Source organism: Falco peregrinus, chromosome 5 (genome assembly GCF_023634155.1).
Source record: "Falco peregrinus isolate bFalPer1 chromosome 5, bFalPer1.pri, whole genome shotgun sequence".
NCBI lineage: Eukaryota > Metazoa > Chordata > Aves > Falconiformes > Falconidae > Falco > Falco peregrinus.
In genome coordinates this window covers 48,846,967-48,868,957 of record NC_073725.1, presented here as the reverse complement: position 1 = coordinate 48,868,957, position 21,991 = coordinate 48,846,967, and the positions used below count along the sequence as shown (strand labels likewise).

The 21,991-nt window shown below is 40.9% G+C and overlaps 1 protein-coding gene across 3 annotated transcripts in view; it reads left to right on the top strand.

Moving 5' to 3' along the window:
* Window positions 1-234: 234 nt before the first annotated feature.
* Window positions 235-21,991, top strand: part of ITGB1 (integrin subunit beta 1) — a 45,263-nt gene continuing 23,506 nt past the window's right edge. The window contains exons 1-4 of one of the 3 annotated variants that reach the window (XM_055804399.1): window positions 235-451; window positions 19,496-19,565; window positions 19,804-19,889; window positions 21,421-21,643. In XM_055804399.1, the coding sequence (XP_055660374.1) occupies window positions 443-451; window positions 19,496-19,565; window positions 19,804-19,889; window positions 21,421-21,643 (388 nt within the window). In that variant the 5' untranslated portion in view covers window positions 235-442. Of the gene's footprint in view, window positions 452-9,144; window positions 9,164-16,839; window positions 16,858-19,495; window positions 19,566-19,803; window positions 19,890-21,420; window positions 21,644-21,991 lie in introns of those variants that run through there. The other 2 variants (XM_055804400.1, XM_027781645.2) reach the window with 2 other exon arrangements.

Below are 21,991 nucleotides of genomic sequence, written 5' to 3'. Positions count from 1 at the left end.
AGGCAGCCGGGGCGCCAACGAAACCCACCAAATAAGGCGCTGGCAGCCGCCACGCAGCGGGTGCAGGACAGGCAGGGGACGAGCCCCGCCTCAGGCATGGAGAGCTGTGCCCTCCCCGCCGGTCCCGCCGCGCCGGAGAGCGCCTCCCCCGCCCGGGCTTGACGGCAGCGGGGAGGAATGTGTTTCCGGGGCGGGGAAAGCGCGGCCAAGCGCGGACCTTCCCCTCCCCTCCCCCTCCCCTCCCCCGCCGCACCGGGCTCCCCTCAGCAGCTCGGAGGCTGAGGCGGCGGGCAGCCGGACGGGGAGCGAGCAGCGAGGCCGGCCGTCCCGTCCCGCCGCGCCCAGCCCAGCCCGCGCCCAGGACGCCGGGGCACAGGGGGAGCCTCAGTCAGTCAGGCGGGCCGGAGCGCGCCCCCTGCCAGGAGCCAGGCGCGCCGCGGCCATGGCCGAGGTAGCGGGCGGACGGGGCGGGGGTGGGAGCCGGCCGGGAGCGGGCTGAGCGGTGCCCGCCCGGCCCGGGGCGCCTCGTCTCGGGCGCGCCCGCCGGTATCCGGGCGGGCTCCGGCGGCCGGTGCGGCGCAGAGGGCGCCGAGCGCGGCTTCCCGCCGCCCGCCCGCAAGGGGAACCGCCGGCAGCACCCGCCAGCCACCGCCGCCCCGGGGCGCGGGTCCCTCCGCGCCCGTCACGGGGGGAGGGGGGGTGCCTCGCCTCCCCGTGCCCGCCCCGGGGCGGTGTGCGCGTCCCGGGCCGGCGCTGCGGGCTGGAAGGTGTCGGGCCCAGCCTGCGGCTTCCCGTGGCGGCGGGACGGCGGCCTGGGGCCTCCCGTCCCCGCGGGGGCCGGCCGGGCCTTTGTCCGCCCGCGGCCGGGCCGCCCCGACCCTGCCCTCGCAGCCAGGGTGGGAGCCCGTACCGCTGCCCCGCTCGGAGCCGCCCGCGGCCTCCCGCCCGGAGGTGCCCGGGAAGCGGCAGCACTAGACGGGGTAAAGTTTCGGGCGGCTTCCCGGGGAGTGCGTGAGAGGGCGGGCGGTCCCCCTCAGCGCCCGGGCCGGCGTCGGGGCCGGGGCCTCGGGGCAGGCTTGTCCTCCGCGGGGGCGGGCGCGGGGAGGGGAGAGTTACCGGGGTGAAACGCTGCGGAGCGAGGCGGTGTAGGACCGTGAGTATCCAGTCTTTCGACCCGCACATCTCTGCGAAAAGTAACCATTAAGAGCGGGATGTGTGCACTGTTTGAATGACCGTAGTGCCGCGTTCTGACTGCTCGATGCATTCGTATTTGTGCCTCTGAGCCGTTATAACTTGTTATAAGCTTGTGTCGGGGTGCAAGCAGGAATGTGAGGCCTCTGTATGCAATCTGTTTTCACGTGGATATTTTTGAAATAACTTACAGCAGTGGGAGCACAGTGTTTTGTCTCCTGTTACTAACTTCCTATACCGATGGTTGGAAGGAAACATGAAGTGGTAGGAAATTTTCTGACTCACTGTTTAGCCCATGTCAAATGTCTTTATCTTATGGAATAAGTGTCTGCCTGCCTGTTAGACTCATCAGGTAGCCTTTGTGACTATTTTTTTCTTCAAGAAAAGAAAGGTGAACAGTGTTCTTGGTTCCTTCTGCATTTGTCCTTGGTATAATACAACAGTCCATTCATGCCAACACATGTGCACATACCTGTTAGGTGAAAATGTTGATTTTTCTGGTAGGTTTGCCATAGGTGCTACAGTCCGGTTCATGCCAAGACACACAAACCTTAGAAATAAGGCTTGTCTCCATTCAGATTAGTGGAACCGCTTGTGACTAATGCTGCATGTGCGCTTAGCTGTTGAAATGGAGCAGGGCTTTATGTATGTGAAAACAGATTTAGATAATCCATACTCCTGGCACATTAATCATTTGGTAAGTGATGGTAGGGTGAGAAAAATCTGTTTTCTATTATGAAATGACTTGGTAGAAGCTTTCTTTTTTTTTTAAGAAATAATTTACTACTAGAAAGATGTAAATTGGACTATATTAAACAAGACTTTAAAAGCAGTGAAGACATTCATTGTCCACATCCATCCCAGTGATGAAACTGATGATTCATTCTCTGTCACAAAATATCACTTGCCTCTGGCAAATGGTTAAGTAGCATTTTGCAAGCCTGCCTAAGGCTATATTTGTAAGGGCTGCAGAAACAGTGCGCCATTGGCAATGGGTAGGCAAGACAAGACAAGTTTTGGATGTTAACACCTTCAACTTTAGTCCTTTTCAAAGATGTTTCAGCTGAAAGGTACAAACCTGACAGGCATGCAGAATGAAATCTTAACAGCACTTATGAGCTCCAACTTTGATTAAGGTATCTGTTTGCCAGCCACGTTGATGAATGAACCAGACTTACTTCAAAATGAAGTGTCAGCACTTAAAAATCTGGTGTTCTTTTTGTGTGCGGCCAGGGAGCTCATTCTGCTCTGTACATTCAGTCATCCAGTCTGCATCATGTTCCTAGTTATGCCCACCCTTGTGAAGGACTGATTTGGAGGGATGTGAGTTTCTGATGTGAGTGCAGAATTTTAGTGTTATGTCTTAAGTGACTCAAGTGGTTAATCTTCTACCACTTCCTTTGGGATGTGATTCCCACAGCTGAAAACAAACTGTCCGGAAACTTTTCCTGCTGTTCTCTCTTCCTGATTCATGATTTCATTCCTCTGCTCTTAACCATCCTCCCTATACCTCTCAGGGTAGCTCCACTATGATGCAGTTTTGAAAAGAGCTCATATGATATAGCAAGCAGCTTGGGAGGTAGATCACTTGGGTAGCAGAAAGGCTAGCTCAGGAAGAGTGATGCAAACATGGGGTGGGCATGTGCTGTGTTCTCTGTTACCCTGAATATAATTCCCTTGCTGCCACTGGTATGAATGCTCTTCAGTTGTTTGCAAATAGTTGTCATGCCTACCTTTCCACCCAGTCTTGATTTAGCCAAGTGATGTGATGCATACTTAGCTTGTGGTTCTTCCAGCCCTCTGATCAGCCTACTGCAGGCTTCCTGGCTGTCCGTGGCTCTTGGTTACTGGCCTTCAGAAATGGTTCTGATTGTGGCAAGACTGTTGTTAAACAGGCTGTTGAAGTATCTCCTCTTGATGGGACTGTCTTGTAAGCTGTCGTCAGAAGGTGTAGTTCTGAAACAGGCTCCATCCCCGCTCCCTTTCCTTCTAGTGGACAGACATGCAGAGTTCCTGCTGTTCCTCTCCTGCCTGGGGGCCAGGGGACCTGGGCTGCTTCAGTGCAGACCTGCTTGTGATGCCTGCTGTGGCCTTTGCTCATGTCACTGTTGCACGTAGGGAGGTGGATGCGTGAGCTGCACTACCTTCTGTTCTCTGTTAGTTGGACCCACCACATGGCATGGGGAGTGGGTTTTTTGGGGGAAGAGTAGAGTCTGGATGGAGCATTGCTGGTAACTGGTGTACTCAACCTCCTCTTCCTCCCCATTCCTTTCCAAATACATTTTGTACCCATTTCATGTGAGAGAGACTATTATAATCAGTGAGACATTGCAAAACTGAAGTTAAAGCAGTCAGGGATTTTCCTAATCAGAATTAACAGTGACAAGCTAGCTAGCTTTAAGATTGCTCATGCCTCCTTGCATGGCACTTGGAAGAGACATTAGACAGATCCAGAAAAGAGGGAATCCAGGCTTGGCAGCAGTGGAGCCTATTCTGCCCTCAATTGCTTTTCTGGAACTTCAAGTGATTTATTTATTCCAACTTTTTTTTTGGGGGGTGACCAATCCCCTTGGCAGCTTTTTGATTCTTAGGAGCTGCAGTTAGCCCCTCTGAAAGGGAATCCTTGTTGGAAGTACCTTTTTTTTTTTCTTTCTTTTTTAAGCTTCTGGGGATCTATTGGTAGAGTTCATAAAGCAATTACATAAATTAAATAATCCTTAAAAATGTAATTAAGGCAATATGTAGTTACATTTATTTTGGAAGTGTCATTAAAAAGTACTTGCCAGTATTTGTACTATTCCCCTATGACTAGATTTTTAAGTCATCTGCTGCGTTCTGTGCCCTGTAGAAAATTTCCCATCTCCCAGCAGTAGCAAACTCTGAGTTAAGCCTATGTTTTCCTACCTCTCATGCCCCATCTCTCTTTATATTGCTGATTCTACAGATTGTTTCCACTTGCTCTGCTTGCTTTGCTTTGAAGGTACTTAACTAGTGTTAGCGTTCCCATCAGCAGTTTTGACATTGCTGGTTAGATGACTTGAGATTTTTTAGGTTTCTGCTTTTGTGTGTGCGTGCATGGGTTGTTGGTTTTTTTTATACAAACACGTGCATCTCTGAGCCTTACAGAAAAATGAGTTTTTGGTGTAGGGGGGGTTAGCTGTTGTTTCTGAAAAGGATGTTTTTTTGTTTTTCAAGAGTGTCACAGAATTGTGAACAGATGAACAAATTCTGTGGCTCTGTCTCCTGGACACACTGGCAATATCTCGGTCTGATTTAAGGCTCCTTTTGTGTCAAAAAATCAGAATCTGTTGGTTAGTTTAAATGCTGAATAATGTTGTCATCTATGGTGGCCAATACCATCTCCTTTTTTCGTGTGTAGTTCCTCCTTGTTCTGTGTTGCTCTGTTCTGTTGTGTATTCTGTTGCCAACTTTCTGAAAAGGATGATGTTACTTGCCTTGCAGTAACCACAGTGGACCACAATATTGACCGGTATCTGTCAGTTGTCGTGGTTATGGAGTTTCTTGGGTAGCTGAGTACATAATTTTGGTGTTAACCCACAAATGGGAAGACAAATTCTACGTGGGTTTTTTTTTTTTCTTTTCTTTTAATTTGTCCTGCATAGGTGTGGCCCAGTAACCTAAACTGTTAAAACTGTAAGTCAGGATAAATTTATGATGACACCTTTCTCTAAACTTTCTTCTCTCCCACCATGTGGATTAGTAGTGTAAGTACCAGTAAAAAAGTGCGTAGTTTCATTGTAAGAAATTGTCATGTGCTTTAGCTGTGTTCATAACAGACTGTATGAGTTTCTAGCCCAGCTTAAGGCATGTGTAGGCTTGCCAAATAGCTTCCATTGGGAATGTCATCCAGAGACAATGAAAATTCTGATTCCTGTGAATGGAAAATGAGACACTGGGCACCTCATATGCATCACTAAATAGTACAGTTGTCGTTTTCAGTACTAAGGGTGCTCTTCTTAGCAGAATGTTGTTATTAAGCATCCTGTACTTTTGTAATAAGCTCGTTCTTTTACTTTTGTATTCTTAGACTATTCAGAGTGGTTAGTAGACTGCCTAGGCTATTGTATTCTCCCATTAATAGATTGAAGATGCTCACATAGATGGTAAAGTCACTAATTAAGTATAAAATCTGCATATAACCAAGCACGTGGTAGGAAAAGTAGCCTCATGAGACTATAATAAAAAATGTTTTCTTTTGGGAAAGTTAATAAAAGATTCGTACCTGACCTGTAAACCTCTTTGGAGTGTCACTAAGTAAAAGGCTCTTTAAGAGCGACATTTTTGTCTCTTATCTTTCTCAATTTCTCTTTACAGTCATCTGCAAAAAGGGTTATGAAATAATGCTTTCTGTCTTAAAAGCAGTTTCATGCGCTTTCTTTCTTTTCCAACAGCAGCAGCAAAATATCATCAGTATTCTTGTGGTTTTTATTAGAGGGGGAAGCTTTGCGAGGCTGGAATCTTAACTTTGTTGTTACGGCTAGTAAGATCTAAGAAGATACTAGTGTTTTTTCACCATCCTTTTTCCTTTCTCCCACAGAAGAACGCCTTGCATATCTTTGATAAATTAATGCAGTTCTCACGTTCTGCCAACAAATCATTAGTTTTCTGTTTATAGACATCTTTACACTTCTAATTTGTAAGACCGTTTAAGTGTAGATTCTTCTTAAAATGCTCATAAACTGTAACATACACAATATCTAGTGCCAGTATTTTCTCACCCCAAAAGATCAACATAATATTTACAGTTCATTTATTTTGAATTTGTGTTTTCTGCAAGATCACCTATGCTCAGTTTAGTCCTAGTTTTGACTTAGCTTTTTTTTAAGTTCTGCTCTTGGAACATTCTAGTGTATAAGCAGGAAGGAGAGCCATTGTTTATATGGATTCTTATTGTATCAAACTATAAATTTATGTGTAGTATATATGCCACATACAAGTAACTCACATGTAGTTAATTTTCTGTTATGGCTATTAACAAAATTTTAACCTTTAGAGCTGTGCAAGTAAAGGCACTTTTGATGTGGAAGGTGAACGCAAAAAGTGAAAGCTTTCTTCTTTTCTTGGCCTTTGTGGTAGAATGAAAAAGAATAATTATATATTGGGCTAAACTGAAACACTGAACTTCATGTAAAGATGACTGATTTGTGGTTATTTAAAAGACAAGAAAAATAATTGTGTTAGATTAATTTAGAAAGAGTCGGTATTTCACTTAGGAAATGGTGATGCTGTGAATCAAAGGTAGTATCTTAGATGTTAACGTGTACTTCGTCCCTGAGGTTGTGGTTTTGAAAAAACAGACCTTACACTGGGATGTCTGGTTTGGCATAACCTTGAAGTAATTATTGACGTAAAGATGCAGGAGCTGTTCCCTTTTCAAAGGAAAAAGGAAGACAAGCTGTCGTTCTAAGGTTTGTTAATTTTCTTTGGTGGAATTGCAGTTTAGTGTGTCTTAACATGGTGCTAGCCTTGCACATTGGCACAGAGAGTCGTGTCTGCCTCTTGTGCAGCTGGCTACGAAGCAGTTTGACCTGTCCTCATCTGTTCCGTGTCTTTGTAGGCTGGCAGGACGCACGGGGAACGATCTGTGGCCTTGCACTGCCATAAAACAGAACTCTCCCATTGAATTGTGGGGTAACTGGAGTGTCAGGAGCGTATCGGGGACCATAGGTCATTTGAAGGACCTGGCATTCTAGTAGCTTGGCCAGCACCCTCTGCAGATTCAGTTGCTCAAGTATTAAATTGGACAACATCCAAGCTCGGCCTAGACCCTCAGCTGTCTGGTTTTCCAGATCTTAGGTAAAAAGGTTTTGTGTGAAGATGAGTACAGCTAAAAGGAAGGCCTGTTTCTGAAGTGGAGATAAGTACAAAAGAATGTAACCTTCTTGATGTTAAATAAAAAACATTCTCCCCGGGATCAAAAAATTACACATTTTAGTAGTAGTTTATCATTAAATTGGGATTAAATTTTGCATTTGACCTCTCATTATTATTACCTTATCTTTGATAGTGGAGTGGCTGAAGACTTTGTGCTTGTCCAGTCAGCAAGTGAAATGCTCCCCCTTCTGATAGTAAAAAGGAGAAATGAGGAAATTTTTGCTAGCATCATCCACAATATTGGCTAGAGTAAGCAAGGTTGATTATGTGCTGCTGGTGTGTTCTGGCTGTTGTTTTTTCTTATTACACTGATGTTATATTTTCTGGTGTATTAGGAAATTAGCAGGCATAGGATAAAGTCAGGAATTACCACAAAAGGAACCTCAGAGAAGGTTTTGCAAGGTTGTATTTTGTGTATGTTAACGTGCTCGGTTTCTGGGGCTAGCTAGTTTGGCCTGATGTGGAAAGGCATACTGAAGCCCATCTGCATAAAATATAAGGCTTGATGGTTTTCAAAATGTCAGTGTGCTCGTTTTTTGTCAGAATAGGTGAAAAATCTGTGTTTCAGGTGTGTGTGAATGTAACCTACATGCGTTTCCAAAACATCTGTAAGTGTAACATTTTAGGGGATAACATTTGTTCTTTGCTTTTACTGTACAATTGAAAAATAAGGAATAACTTTTTTTGTGCTGTTTTTGTCACTTCTATGCAAATACCAGTCTGTGTGAGAAATAAGTGACCAAGAATTTCAGTGTAATTTTTCCTGGGTGTGGGCTTGTATGTAAAAAAGGAAACAGCAAATTTCCTTTTTTGGAAGAACATACTATATGTACCAGCTATAGGTTGTTTAAATAGCATCATAAAATTGATAAACAATGGTAAACATTTTTTTCTATGTATGTTATCTCCTTCTACTGCAGATGTTGTTTACATAACTTTTCAAAGGGTAGACTAAAATGCTACATAGCCATGTTGCCGATACTAGCAGTTTCAGTGAAAAATTCAATTTTAGCATTAAAGAGTAACTGTAGTGTGTAAGATTGCTGCCAGCATTTTTATCACTGCTAGCTGACCAATCTGGAGAGTGTTTAGGTCGTGATAAAAAAGCTTCCAGTTACTGGTTCTTTTTGGTGTATAATTCAAAATGCACTTTCACTTTCTAAATGAATGATGCCTGTATTTAATGTGATTAACATTGGCTTGTAGCTGGAAGCAATTTTAATACTGCATCTCTGCAGAGTTGTTTTTTTAAAAAAAAACAAACCAAAAACAACCAAACCTCACTCAGCATTAATTTAAAACTCTGTTGTAGACAATTGATTTTCAAATTAACCTGAATTTCTTACTTTGAAAATTTTCCAGTGGCCCTTGAACCATGAATTTAACTAAAAATGTGTTTTATTTACATAGGAACACGACTGCAGCAATTTATACCAACGTAGGTCTTAGCTGTCCCTCCTGCCTGTACTTGTGCAGTCTTGCCATCCTCCTTGTGTCAGCAGTGGAAGTCATGAGGCTGTACAGTAAGTCATTGAGGTAGCTGATCTGGTTGAAAAATACCTTGGCAAAAAATTAATTTTCAGCTAGATCAGCTGTTTCAACCGGGTGACCACATGTTACTAACAACATGCTTCAGATCAAGGGGAAGAAAGGAAAATGTGCAGCTCCTAGACAGATGAGTGTGGGACTGTGGTTGTCCAGAGATAAGTTGGCGTAAACTGCTGCAGAACCTCACAGCATCTGCTCATGCATGCTTCAGTGCTTTTCTGATTTGAGTAATCTTATCTTAGGTTGCTAGACCAGGTGAGAAATAACTCAGCAAGGAGTGCTTCACTTGTTCTGCTGTCGCGTTGAGAGATGAAAGTATTGTCTGCAGTTGGCATCAAATAGATGAAAGGTGTGCAAAGCGGGGAATTCTAGGGCCTGGAGAAGCTGAGCTGTCTCTGTTCAGTAGTGGCAAACTGGTAGATCTCCTTAGCTACTTTAAGAAACATCATATTTTTATTATCTCTTGCAGTCCTTTTAGAAGCAGCCTGTGGACTCCAGGCTTCAAATCCTCCTGTGGAAAGCAGCAAACGTACGTAGCAAAAGTAGGCAGGTTGTTCAAATAAGGACTGTTTTCTCTAGATGGGTCTGTTTTTTAAAAAACAATAATAAAAAAAGACATTTTTTTAAGGTTGAAATAATTTTTTTCCTGAGGTTGGTGAGCTTTTTGTAAGTGCTGAGACTTCAGGATTACAATCTGCATCAAGTCCACTGTTTGTTTCACTGTGTGCTTATACCTAGCCAGTTATCATTGCCATTGAATTAATAATTGTACTAGTTTTATATATATCTTAAAATGCATATAATGGGCATATGTAAAATTAAATATTTATTAAATAAATCGTAGAGAGATACAGATTCTTAAGGCTGTACGTAGTTCTGTGGGATGACCAGGTTTTTATTAGCTCTGCGTGATCGTTTTCCTGACCGCTTACCCAGTGTTGAAAGTATGTTGAGGATGAGAGTTGTTTCAGTACAAGTCTCATTTTAAATTGTGTTAGAATCCTGAATCTTTTAAAAAACTTGCATTAGGTTGGTTTAGCAGTACTCAAAGAGCCTGGTGTAATTTCGGAGGTCAGTCACTCTGACAGCCACCTGCCACTCTATAGAGGTTGTTTCTTGAGCACTCCTCTGTCCACGTGGAGCTCTGGTTCAGTTCGCTGAGGCTCAGAAAGCAGGTTTCAGTGTCGAGGGGAGAGGGATTACTCAAGGTACCCCTCTGTCAGCCCAGCCAGGGAAACTGGCTCAGGATGGTGGCAGGGGAGGTCTACAAGTACGAGTGCAGGGGCAGAGGTTACTTTTTTTTTTTTGGGGGGGGGGGGGGGGGGAGGGGGGCAGAATATGTTGTAGCACTGCTGTTCCTTTTAGCAGCAGTTAGCTTTCATCTTGGTTTTGGTTGCTGAAACTACCCTGAGTGTTAATGATAGCTACTGGTGGGTGAACACTGCCATGTAATGACAGTTTCCGCTGAGTTTGCCCTTTGCGGTGTGCCAGCTTCTGGCTTCCTGCAGTACCTGCAGCAACAGCCAGCGAGACATTTGCAACTTTTCTCTTAAAGAAAGAGATAAGCAAGACATTGTATTAGCTGAAGTTCTCTAGCTTTTTACTAAGAATGTCTCTGTTCTGCTTTTCCTTTAAAATAAAAGCTTGGATTAACATAAATTTAGCCAGATGATGTGACAGTTGTGGATATTACTAAGGCAGTACGGCCTCAGAAGCATCAGTTACAGTCAGCTGTGTAAGAGCTATATTTATATGTTTAACTAAACTTTTCATTTCCCCCTGTGTGGATGAATGTGAGGTTTAAGTTGCACAAAATTAAATAGTCTCTTTATGTGAGTAGTAAGTAGTGCAGAGTGTGTGGGAATTTAATACTACCACAAGGAACAGACACCCATGTTTTCTACTAGAATGGCTTAAATCATTACGTGGCATTCCTAATTGTAATCTGTCTGAGATGGAAATGCTAAACTTAGCCAAAAAGTCTTGTAGACTAGCAAGACCTATGTAAACAAGTGAAATACTCAATTCACGCTCTCCACCACCAAAAAGAAGTGTCATACTTAAGCAAGAGGAGAAATTAAATTATTTTGGAAAAAATGACTGATGGATCTAAAAGCATTTGAAAAGTGATGGAACAACAGAGATTTTTTTTTCTCTGTTTTTATCACAATTGTGTAAAGAGGTGCTTGTAATAATGAAACCCCTGAAATATTTGTTGTGGAAAAATGTCTGCTGATAACAGTGAGATTGTGTACAGTGAGAATTTTTACAAATTCTTGGAGACAACGTGCTTTGAGTAAGGCTGTGATGGACTTGAACTACTGGCAACTTCTGTTTGCAAAAGTATGGAAAATGGTTTTTTTGTCAGTGACAGTTTTAAGGGGAAAAAATTAGGGGTGTTGGTTCTTAATACTTACATGTCTTCATTATATATTTATCCTTAGAGAGGAGGCTTTCAAGTTGCACATGTATTGAAGCTGCTGTAGGTAGAGAAAATAGTTTTAACCACAGTATCGGCTGTGGGCTTGGGATGGTAGCTGTTTAGCCTTAGAGAGGTGTTGTATTTGTGGTGTGCTTTCATGCTAGCATAAGCAGCTCATGAATAGATCTCATTATTTTGTCCCTGCTTAAAATTCAAGGAGCTTCATAATGTCCTTGTAGGAATCCCAGCTTTCTGTGGGCAGGACGCACTGACATGGGATTTCTTGGTGAGAGAGGAGCACAGGTGTGTGGTGGTGAGGTATTCTGCTTTTTTTGTTCTGTTCTTTAGTAAGCACAATAGTTTGAGAGGTGTAGAGTAGCAAGAAGTAGTTACAAACTGGCTTTTGAGGAAAAGATGCAAATGTTTAGTTGAAACTAAGTATAAGCCGTAGGTAATAAACAGTAAAAGCATATTGCTGGTGTTTTAATTAGATGTAGCTGCAGGCCTCTGCAAGCTCTGCTTGAGAATATGCAGGGTTGTATTTTTCTCCTAATTTAATGTTGAACATTAAGCACAATACACCTGGTTGTTAGTTTTCCAAAATACAGTTGTCAGAGTTTACTCTATAAATTGCAGTCTGTGGATAATTGCCTGGTAAAAATATCTAAATAAACCTGTGTGGAAAAAATAATATTCTCATGAGTATTTCCAAAGTAACTCCTAAACTGTGGAATCTTAGCTTCAAATTATAATCCAACAGGTCGAGAAAACATTGTACAAAAAGTCTCTTTGTCCACATTAGGACCAAGCTAGGGACAAGGATGGTTAATACAGCAAGGTATTCTTAAATTAAAAATTACTGATGGTATGGTAGTACTAAGGAGGTCTAGTCATGAAATACAAACCTTCTGTGCATGGTGGTATGTATGTAGACTACTGGAAAAAGATCCTTCCTTCAAAACTGGTGCTGACTAACCAATGTTAGTCCTGCCTGCACCACATTGCTCTCTGAAAGACATTAGAACAAAGGGAAGAGATCAGGGGTGGGCTTGGGGTTTGCTGACTTGACAGGTGAAGGCTCTTTGTCAGTTGCAGCATCTTCTCATTGTCGCTGAGCATCTTCTCTCATTTTACTTTGTCACTATTGTCGGCATGAAATCTGGACTTGTGTGACTTCTGAAAAAGAAAGATGTTATAAAAGGACAAATTGAGTAGGCTTTAGCAGCGCTAGTGTTCTTTACAATTTACTATGCAACTTGGTTTTGCTTGTGATGGGTGTAATTTAGGCTTGCAGCCAGTTGCAGAAGTTTGTTTGTCATTAAGTGAAAATATCAATGGATTTTGCTAATGAAAAAATGTGTAGTAATACATTAAATAAAATATGGCATGTATTCTATCCTGCCTAAATAGGTTTGCTATGTTCCATAGAGGTCTAAATTCAGTAGGTCTCTCCTTGCTTTACCAGCAGCTCCCTGGCTGCCTTCAGTTGCTTGTTGGAGGATACGTATTCACTTCAACTTCTTTAAGTCTATAGAGAAGGCCATGTAGTTCAGATTAGTAGGCCTGCAATTAGAGATTTCAGCTCAGTGTGTACTAGTCACAGTACTCATGCATGATACAGGAGGTTTGCAGTCGAGGCTCTCTTCTTGTCTGAGTGTGAACATACATCTGTTTCCCTTCACATTCCTACAGGTTAGGGCATTTGGGAGAAAGAAATAAAGCTCATACTCTGAATCATGGTCTCAAGACTTTTTACTTCTATCAATTAGCAATATGCTGTAAAAACTATATATATGTTACAGGGAACAGGTTGTTGAACCCCACTTAGATCTTTCTTCTACCTCCCACCATCTGAGTGTTTCAGTAGATAAACAAGGATTAAAACTCTTACCAGCTCATTCTCTGTCTCTGTGCCTTGCATTCTTCGTTGCATAGCACATCTTGGTTTAATTAGAGTGGTAGAGAGGCTCTTACCAGTATATCATATAGGATGATAGAATGTTCCCAGGAAACGTGAATTCAAACCCTTTGGGGCTGAGGAGGGACTGGAGCCCAGTTACCTGACTTCCTGGGTATGCCTCAGTGCTGTAAAGTATCTGGGAACCATTACCACCTTCTGTCATGCAAACTGTATCACAGCTGGATCTACCACATTTTACCTTTCTCAAGGTGGAGAGATGTCAAATATCAGAAAACTTGATCATCTGCAGTTGTTCTGAAATTGGTACCTCTATTTTTCTGATTGTAGAGGAAGTCTATGAGTTCTATCAAGAAAAATCTCCTTCCCTGCAGCCAGGCATCTAACTTGGGCAGATTTGTTTCTACTCAGTAATTCAAATGAAGAGCAAAAAATACATTTCAGAAAAATACCTAATTGCTTTTTGTTCCATTGTTTAGAACTGTCAGTAAGTTGAGGGCTCCTGTGACATCCAGGTACAAAGGAATAATATGGTCAAACTGCGAGTGCTTGTGCGTTTAGGTGTTCTGTCTGGAAGCAGCTGTGTCCTATATAAACTAACAAACACCCCATACTCTGGGAAAACAAGCCAATACCATGAGCAGCTTCCCAAATATGTTCTTGTGAGCTGTGGCCTCAGCCTGCTGGTACTTGGACATGAACATTTTCATGTATTCAGCTGAAGAGGCGATATGATTCAGGTGCCCATGCTGGATTTCCGGTAGTGGTTTCATACCCACAAGTTGATTTTAGAACCTAATGCTTACTGATTTTTTTTCCTATTGAATCCAGTCCTTTTTGGTGAATTTTACATGACTTGATCTCTTGAGGAATCTTTTAGAGCTGTAAGTATGAATAAACTATGGGTAGTAACACAGTATAACTGAGAGTCTTAACAAACCAGTTGAGTCACTGTGTATGTTTGTCTGCCTTACTAAGCGTAGGAGGGGAGCAGGTAGTTTCCATGCAGAATCTGCAGAATTGTGATATATTTCCCCGTGGTTCTAGCATGCAGAAATGTGTATTCTCATCTTTTTTGGACTTTCAGCCCTGCAGGGGGATCTTCTGAAATAACTAGTGACATACACTAATTGTGATAGATGGTGTCAGATAACGATCCTGCAGGAGCTGGTATCCCTAACTTGAGCAGAAAGCTGGTTTCCTGTAGATTTTAACTCTAATTATAATTAAAATTTATGTCCTAACGGGTTTATTATATATTATTTTAACATACGATGCCCCACTAAAACAGAGCTGTTATGGAAGTGCTTATCGTGAGTTTTTGGTGACTATGCTTGTTTTATTCCACTAACTTACAGGTAATAACTGACAGAGAGAAATGAAGTCCAATGTGAAATACTGCTGATTCTTTCATTCTGTAGTGTCCCAGTAAGCTGAAGTGGTTATGCCTTAAAGCTTTTTCAGGACGCAATTTGACTAAGAGTCTTGATGTGATTAATTTTTTGTGTAAAAGCTGTTTCAGTGCTAAAGAATTTCTTATTTTGCACATTAATCTGGGTTAATGTCCCATTCTTTCCATATTGCTGCAAGCAGTTCAAAATCCACTCCATTAATGTCTGCAAAGTTGCTGGGAGAGAAAGAACATCGTGGTCTTGATGAATCATGCTGTTGGTAGGCTTGCAGGTAGATGGGCTGTTGAAGGCAGGCTTACTTCAAACATTTCCATTTGGATTGGGGTGCTGCAAAGTCAGAAGACCAGAAATGTGAATGGGATTAATTTTACCAGTCTGTAAAAGACACACTGGAAAGTGTGGCCCCCAGCTAAAGCCAGTAAACCATCTGGAGTGAGAGAAGAAGGAACTTTTTTAGCAGGGTAGCCATCAAGTCCTGTAATGGGTGTCTCCAGAGGCTATTTAATTCTGCTTATTTTAGAAACATGTCTATTCGTGCTCTTTTTTTAACCAGAACTTTGATGGCTGGAGGTGGAGGCTGACTTGTGACCAGTGTGGTCCAGCCACAGACTGTATCCTTTGCTTTTTTTCACCCAGTTCTCTTATTTTCTCCATCCCCATCTCACTACCTCTGCCATGCCAGGACAAGCACGTTTGTACCCAAGATGGCCTAAACTAGCCACTTTCTTTGTTGGATTAGTGTTTCAGCCACCAGATCTTTTCCTTGCTCCAGCACTCCTCAGTGGCTGCACTAATGCTAGCACTGGTCAGAAAGGAAAGTAGTATGAATAATCGGCCAGGAGGCTGATTAACAAGGGTGAATAATCAACGAGGAGGGGGGACAGCTCTCTCGAGTGACTTTACCATCCTTACGCTAGATGAAAGTGGCTGTAAACATGATCTCTGGTCTAGGAGGGATCAATTCCATACAGCGTTTCTGAATCAAGCTTTAAACCCATGGAAACACAGCTGATGAAAAGGTGTCAGTCTGCAGGAAGCACAAACATTAGTCCAAAAGTACGAGTTGCTTAGTCATTTCTGGGTTTGTAAGGGTAATTAGAGTGGTGTATCGAGATGTGAATAAGTAGGCTGTCTGGTTATTGCTTCAGAAAGGTGACTTCTGCACGATAACTTGACTCTTACTGTATATTCATTTCCCCTGTGGTCTGAAGCACTGTTAAGTATTTCAGTAGAAAGCTTTGCAGCAAGGCATGCTTCAGTACGCAGTAGGGGCAGATGTCGTTGTAGTGTTTTCCTTTGCTTGGCATTGCCTTGGTGGATGCTGGAGTACAGGGTCAGATGAGGAGCTGCTTGTCTGAGTGGAATAATACTGCAGTGGCCTAACGGCTTGTTGTTAACGTTCTTACTGTCAGTATAAATGGCAGCCTGCATCAGGTGGGGTGAAACACTGAGCTAGGTGATGAGAGGAGATCAGCACAGCCTTCAATATGTCATTTCAAAGGAATTAATTTTTCTGTAATTTACGCTTTTTTCTTGATCCCATTTGCCCAGTTAATTTTCTGCAGAGGTGCTGTTGCTGTTGGAATAAATAAATTTAAAAAGTTTTAAAAAGCTTTAGTGCTGTGGAATTGTAAGCTTAATTTCTAAATATCTTGATGATTAGCAGACTACAAAGGTGCCAAATACTTGATATGCAAATTCAAAGTTAGTCTCATTATGGAGAAATAATCCTTCCTTTTTCCTATTGTCACTTAATGAGTGTCTCATTTCAAATTAGAAGCTCCAGAGGTTTCCATCAAAGCTGGTTTTATGAAGAAAAAATTCTCTTCAAGCATTACAGTTTGTAGAGACAGCAAAAAAACTTGGAAAATGACGAGTCCAAACGTTCAAGCTTATGTCTGTTTGTCTTCCTAAAATATGTAACAAAAATAGAGCACAGCTCACAAATGTGCAGAAATAATTTCAAAATAAGTTTTTCAACAGCATACCATTTTCAGCCTTTTAAGAAGGATCCAACTGATGATACAGTTAAAGAGATTTCAGTTCTTGGCAAGCTTACCTTTTGTAAGCTTTGAACCGGTTTAGTTTGGGGTTTTTTTGGAGGGCAGAAGGATCACTTTTAGGAGGATTATTTCGGGGATATTTTTCAAGGTTTTAATTAAAATGGGGAGAACAAGTATAATAGGAAGTACGTAAATGCTGCACCAAAAATGTCATTTATTTCTTGTAACAATGGCTTCTTTTCTGTTCCCGTCATCTGTGGTTGAACACTGACACAGGGTTTAGTTCCAGCTCTACCAATGATTTCCTAAAGCTTCCTTTGACTGTTCAGTGTAGTTAAGCATTATTTGTTTTGGTGTATTCCCTTAACAGAAAAATCTCTAACAGGGCAATCCACAGTACTGCCCAGTGACTGCAGGAGAACGTGTTTGACACTGTTGTGACCAGGCTGTTGCAGTGGCTAGGAGGAGGTATGGAGGCTGAGGATGTACATTGCTTTGCTTGCATTAAAGAATAACCAGAATTTAATGGAAATTAGCAAATCTGTACTGGAGATTTTCCAAAACTCAGCAGATGGAAACGCTATGAAGCAGTGGAGGTAAAGGAAGCGAGCTAGTGTGTGTCGGAAGGCAGGCAGCTTGCTCCGGGAGAGCCATTGCCGCAGCCATATATGGAAGAGGACGTTTTCCTTGTTAACTTTACGGGGAGTCTGTGCCCAGAACGACATCCATCATGCGGATGCGTTTCCACAGGAACATTTCTCTTCCAAGTGATCTTAATCATAGTTTTAGCACTGTGTCACATCTTTGCTGACTTATTTATATGGTCTGCATGGGCTTGCTCTGCATCCGCTGCTAGTCTGCCCTAAAAAGGTGAACTGTTTATAATTTTCTCGTTTTGGCTAACAGAAAAGACAGTACTAAACCGATGCCAGCAGCTTAAGTTTTTTCTTACTGAAAAGCCCACCCCGTTCTGGGCTGTACCCAAAGCAAAACTGCTTTTCAAGTAACAAAATATCCTTTCACTTGAGGGAAGTAAGGTTTGCTAAAGATAGAACATACATACCATAAAACAGAGAAGAAAGAACCTAGAAGCTGAGAACGTAGTAAGGCTTTCCCTTCCAGACTCCTTGTCCGATAGGTGTGCTCCTACACAGCTATGCTACACAGTGTAACAGCTCGCTCTCGCTAACCTTGATTCAGTTCATTCATTTGTCTTCCACCTACTCACATCTGTTGGGTTGTGGTTCCCCTCTGATCAGGGTTCATGGCTGCACAGGTTTGATTTAGATGATTGTTTAGAGAGGGGACTTAATAAAAGAGTGTTCATGAGAGAGAGGTTTTTTGCAAATGAAGGACTGATCACCTCTGCAGCAGTGGGCAAGAGGGGAAAACTGGAGTTAGATGTGTGCAATAAGTAATGCTCATTGTAATATATATTACAATAAAATATCAAAATAAAAGAAGTTAAGGTATAATTTACAGTCCAATTTTTCTTCGGCTTTTTTATCAGTGATTTCTTATGTGTAACATCTAGCAAAATAATTCCACAGCAAATTATCTTAATTCTCCTATGTCTAAACTCTTCCTGGTCCTCTGGCTACAGCATCTGGTGAAGAGTGGGCCAAAATAATTTATTAGAAAAATATGAACCATCTAATACCATCTAATGTTGTTGAATACAGTTTGTTAGCAAGTGGTTGGCTTCTGTTTGAAATGTTCTCCACCAGATTTTAGAGCAGCTATCCCTCCTCCGTTAGGTCTGCCTGGATGTGCAAAGTAACAGTTATGAATGACCCTAAATCAGCGTGAGAAAACCAAAGCTCAGCTGTGGTGCTAGTTTAAGTGTAGCTCACTTTGCTGCTAATTTATGTTATGTCTTCTAGAATAGTACTTCTTTTGGAAAATGACATGCTCATTTTAAAAGACTCTGCCAAATTTGCTTTTCTTTGGCTACATTCAAGATATTTTTTAGAACAAAAAAGTATTAAGAATATTGATGTTTCCAGGATGACTGGAAAGGCTTTAATTAGCAATAACATTTTAGGATGACCAAGGAAATTGGCAGCCATGGTCCAAGCCCTCAGAATTCTTATAATGAATAAAAGAGAAATGGAATTTAAAATAGTACCAAAATTTCAAGGATGTGACAACTGACCCTGACGTGACTACCTGCTATTAAATAGAAGAAAATTTATTTAAAAATGGTCTATTTGAAACATTTTTAGAATGTAATCCTAGCTCTGGAGTACTAAATGAAGTCTTGCCACTATTTAAGGAAAATGACAAGACAGTAACCCTAAATTGTGGTTCATCACCATTCAAATCTTGTCTCAAATCAAAGCATTTATATATTATATATATACTTTATATATATATATATATACTTTATATATATATATTATATACTTTGTATGTATGTATTTTTTTTTGCCAGGCCTTCATTAAGCTTTATAGAACTGATCAAAGGGTAGAGTGTCTTTTCTTTCTTAAGGATGGTACCCATTAATTCTCTGTTATCTAAAGAAGAAAAGGAGCTGAGTTTATATCAAGGATGCTTTATATTGTATATTGTGAGAGGAAATTTCTAGTTAGGAGTATAAGCTGACAAGTTGGGCTGTAAAATGCCCTTTGGAGATAGCAAGGAAAATATTTTGGAAAAGGCCTTGATGTTTATCTTAAAACAGAGACTTGAACAGAGAAGCTCCATTTCAGACTTGTATTTCTGTGGTATTGTTATTTAGAAGTCTCCCTCTAAGCTTCAGAGTGTAACTTTTTTTAAAAAAAAATAAATAAGGTGTTAAAAGATTGGTTTGGGTTCTTCCCCCTCAGACTGAGCAATGTTTGCCTGGTTTACCTAGCATAAAAGTATTTCAAAACAATTTAAAGCTACTCTGATGTCTTCTAAATACAGTATAGCCCGCAAACACGGTTGTCCTAGAGCAAAACTGTCCAGCTGATACAAATAAGATCATTTGTTTGCTTCTCCTCTAGTTACTTGTCTCCTTTGAAGCACAGTTACATGTCTGCAGTTTCATGTAACCTTTTTTTTGTTGTTCACTTACTTGTGATAAATCATACAATTTGGGCTTCTGGTTTTGTTTTTCAGACTAATTTAAAATTGCTCACGTGGGCTGGTATCCTCTGTTGCTTGATATGGAATGGATTTGCTCAGCAAGGTAAGTCACTTGATTTCATTGCAGTAGTTTAATGTTGCTTTAGAACAACTATATACGTTTAGCAGTTTTTTATGTTGATAAATATATCATTGTTAGAGGAGTGCAATGTGTCAATCCTATCTCATGTTAATAACCTGTTTGTAGTTACAACTCAGTTTACAAAGCCAGAATGAAATAAATTAAAACTCTTTTGTGGTTAGCACCTTTTTATAAATTGACTGATAGTGTTCTTTGCTAGGTGGAAGTGACTGCATAAAAGCTAACGCAAAATCATGTGGTGAATGTATACAAGCAGGACCAAACTGTGGTTGGTGTAAAAAAAACGTAAGTATTGCAGAATTCCTTTTATGGTTTGTTTTTTTTCCCCTTGGCTTCAAATTCTAGTAAAAATACTTTAAATGTATAGACATTTTTGTTTTCATTAATAATAGTTTCATGTCGCTCTTCAATTTGATATACTTACTTGTACTTAAAAATTTAGATACTACAACTTTTTCTCATGTCCCGATTTGAGTATAATTGCTGTTTACAATGTGTTTACTTCTCCTTTCCTAAATCTTAAGTGTATACAGACCCTACAAGCTATCTCATAGTTAATTAAAAATCATTCCAGCATGGAATCTGTGTATGCTTAATTACATTCTTCCAGTGACATCAGAGTAGGAGGTAGTTTTAGGCAGACATAGGTGGAGTAGGGGAAGAGATTGAAGGTTTTCTTTTATAAAAGAAAGATGTTCAGATTTTAGTTTTCTGTTATTGGTAGACTTGGGGGTTAGGAGATTGGTGTGGGTGGGTGGGTGGTTTGTTACAGGATGAAAGAGAGTGCTTTCTTATGTAATTAAAAATTGAATTAAGTAAATACAAAATGTAAGATAATCTTAAATTGTATGACTTAATCACTACATGCCAAAGTCTCGTCTTCAGGTTAGAAACAGAAGAAAATGTGTTCTACAGCTCTTCTTTGGTTTGTTATTGAAAACTGGGAAATTTTCCTGTTTCTCACTAGAAGATGATAATGTATATTTATTTCCATATAGTACCTATTTGATGTCCCCCAAACCAGCTTATAAACTTTAAACATTTAATTAAACTGATTAACTTTAAAATTTGGCCTTGAGCTGTCAGATTCATTGTAGGTCCTAGTCATCAAGAACTGACAAACTTTAAGATATTTTTATGTATATGCATATTTTTGGGGGGGGGGTAAAACAGAATTGCCAAATTTCTCAATTAGAAGCCTTTTTGTTTATATTTGAGGTTTGAGGTAATGGTAACTTATTGTTCAGAACAAAGCTACATGTTTTTTCTTATGGATCTTACTTTTGGATTTAATTTCCTCAGAAGGAAAGGGTTGTCATCTGTCTTTCCCCTGCTCTGTCAGCATATTGCTATTATTTTGTTGTGGAGTACCAAGGTACACTTACATAATCTTTAATTAAAGCCTTTTAAAGTTGAAAGAGAAGGTAAGTTGCCAAGTAGGCGGTACAAATAGGTTCATATTATTAAGACTACATTGAGATGAGAGCTTTTTCCACCTGCTGTCACTTTCAGAGTAGCTGGTTTTAAAAGGATGTCCTCCTTCTGTCAGAAGTGACATTGGTGTTTTTTTTTTGTTGTAGTTTCATCTTGCGTCCATCTTATACACGGATAAGTATAAGTAGATGCAGACTCCTGGACTAAATAGTAGTCACTGACGTATTTAGTATAATGTAATGCATTTCAGGACTGTGTGTTTTGTTACTGGACTTAAAAAAAAATAATAATATGGAGTCATCGTAATAAGTGTTATCATGGGTAGAGTATAACAAATTGCATATAGGTGTAAACTTGATACTCTTTTGCCTGTGTGTTCTAGGACTTTTTGCAAGAAGGAGAACCAACATCTGCCCGATGTGATGACTTGGCAGCACTAAAGAGTAAAGGCTGTCCTGCAGAAGATATAGAAAATCCCAGAGGTGACAAACTGTTGCTTGAAGATAGAGAAGTAACGAACCGTAAAATAGGTGCTGCAGAGAAGCTGAAACCAGAGGCCATTACACAGATCCAGCCACAAAAATTACTACTGAAACTGAGAGTTGGTAAGGACAGTTTCGTTCTAGTCTTGCGACAATTTTTCTGTCACCGCGTCACCTGCATTTTTTGTTTTCAATGTGTAACCATTTTGTTACAGAAACTACTGTTGTTCAAGTAACTAGGTAATCATAAGAGAGCTATTCAGGTCAGCCCCAAGTGTTTAGACACTCCAAGTACTGTGTCATTTTATAAAAAGGTTAGATATTACCACTTGTTTCCAATAGAACTTAGGAGAAAATAGATACAGCATGGATTGATACATATATCAGAAAGGTAAAATTATTGTTTTCAGTATTTTGTAGTTGATTTTGTACAGTGCGGCTTCTTAGAATGGAAATAGAGGAGTGAGCAAA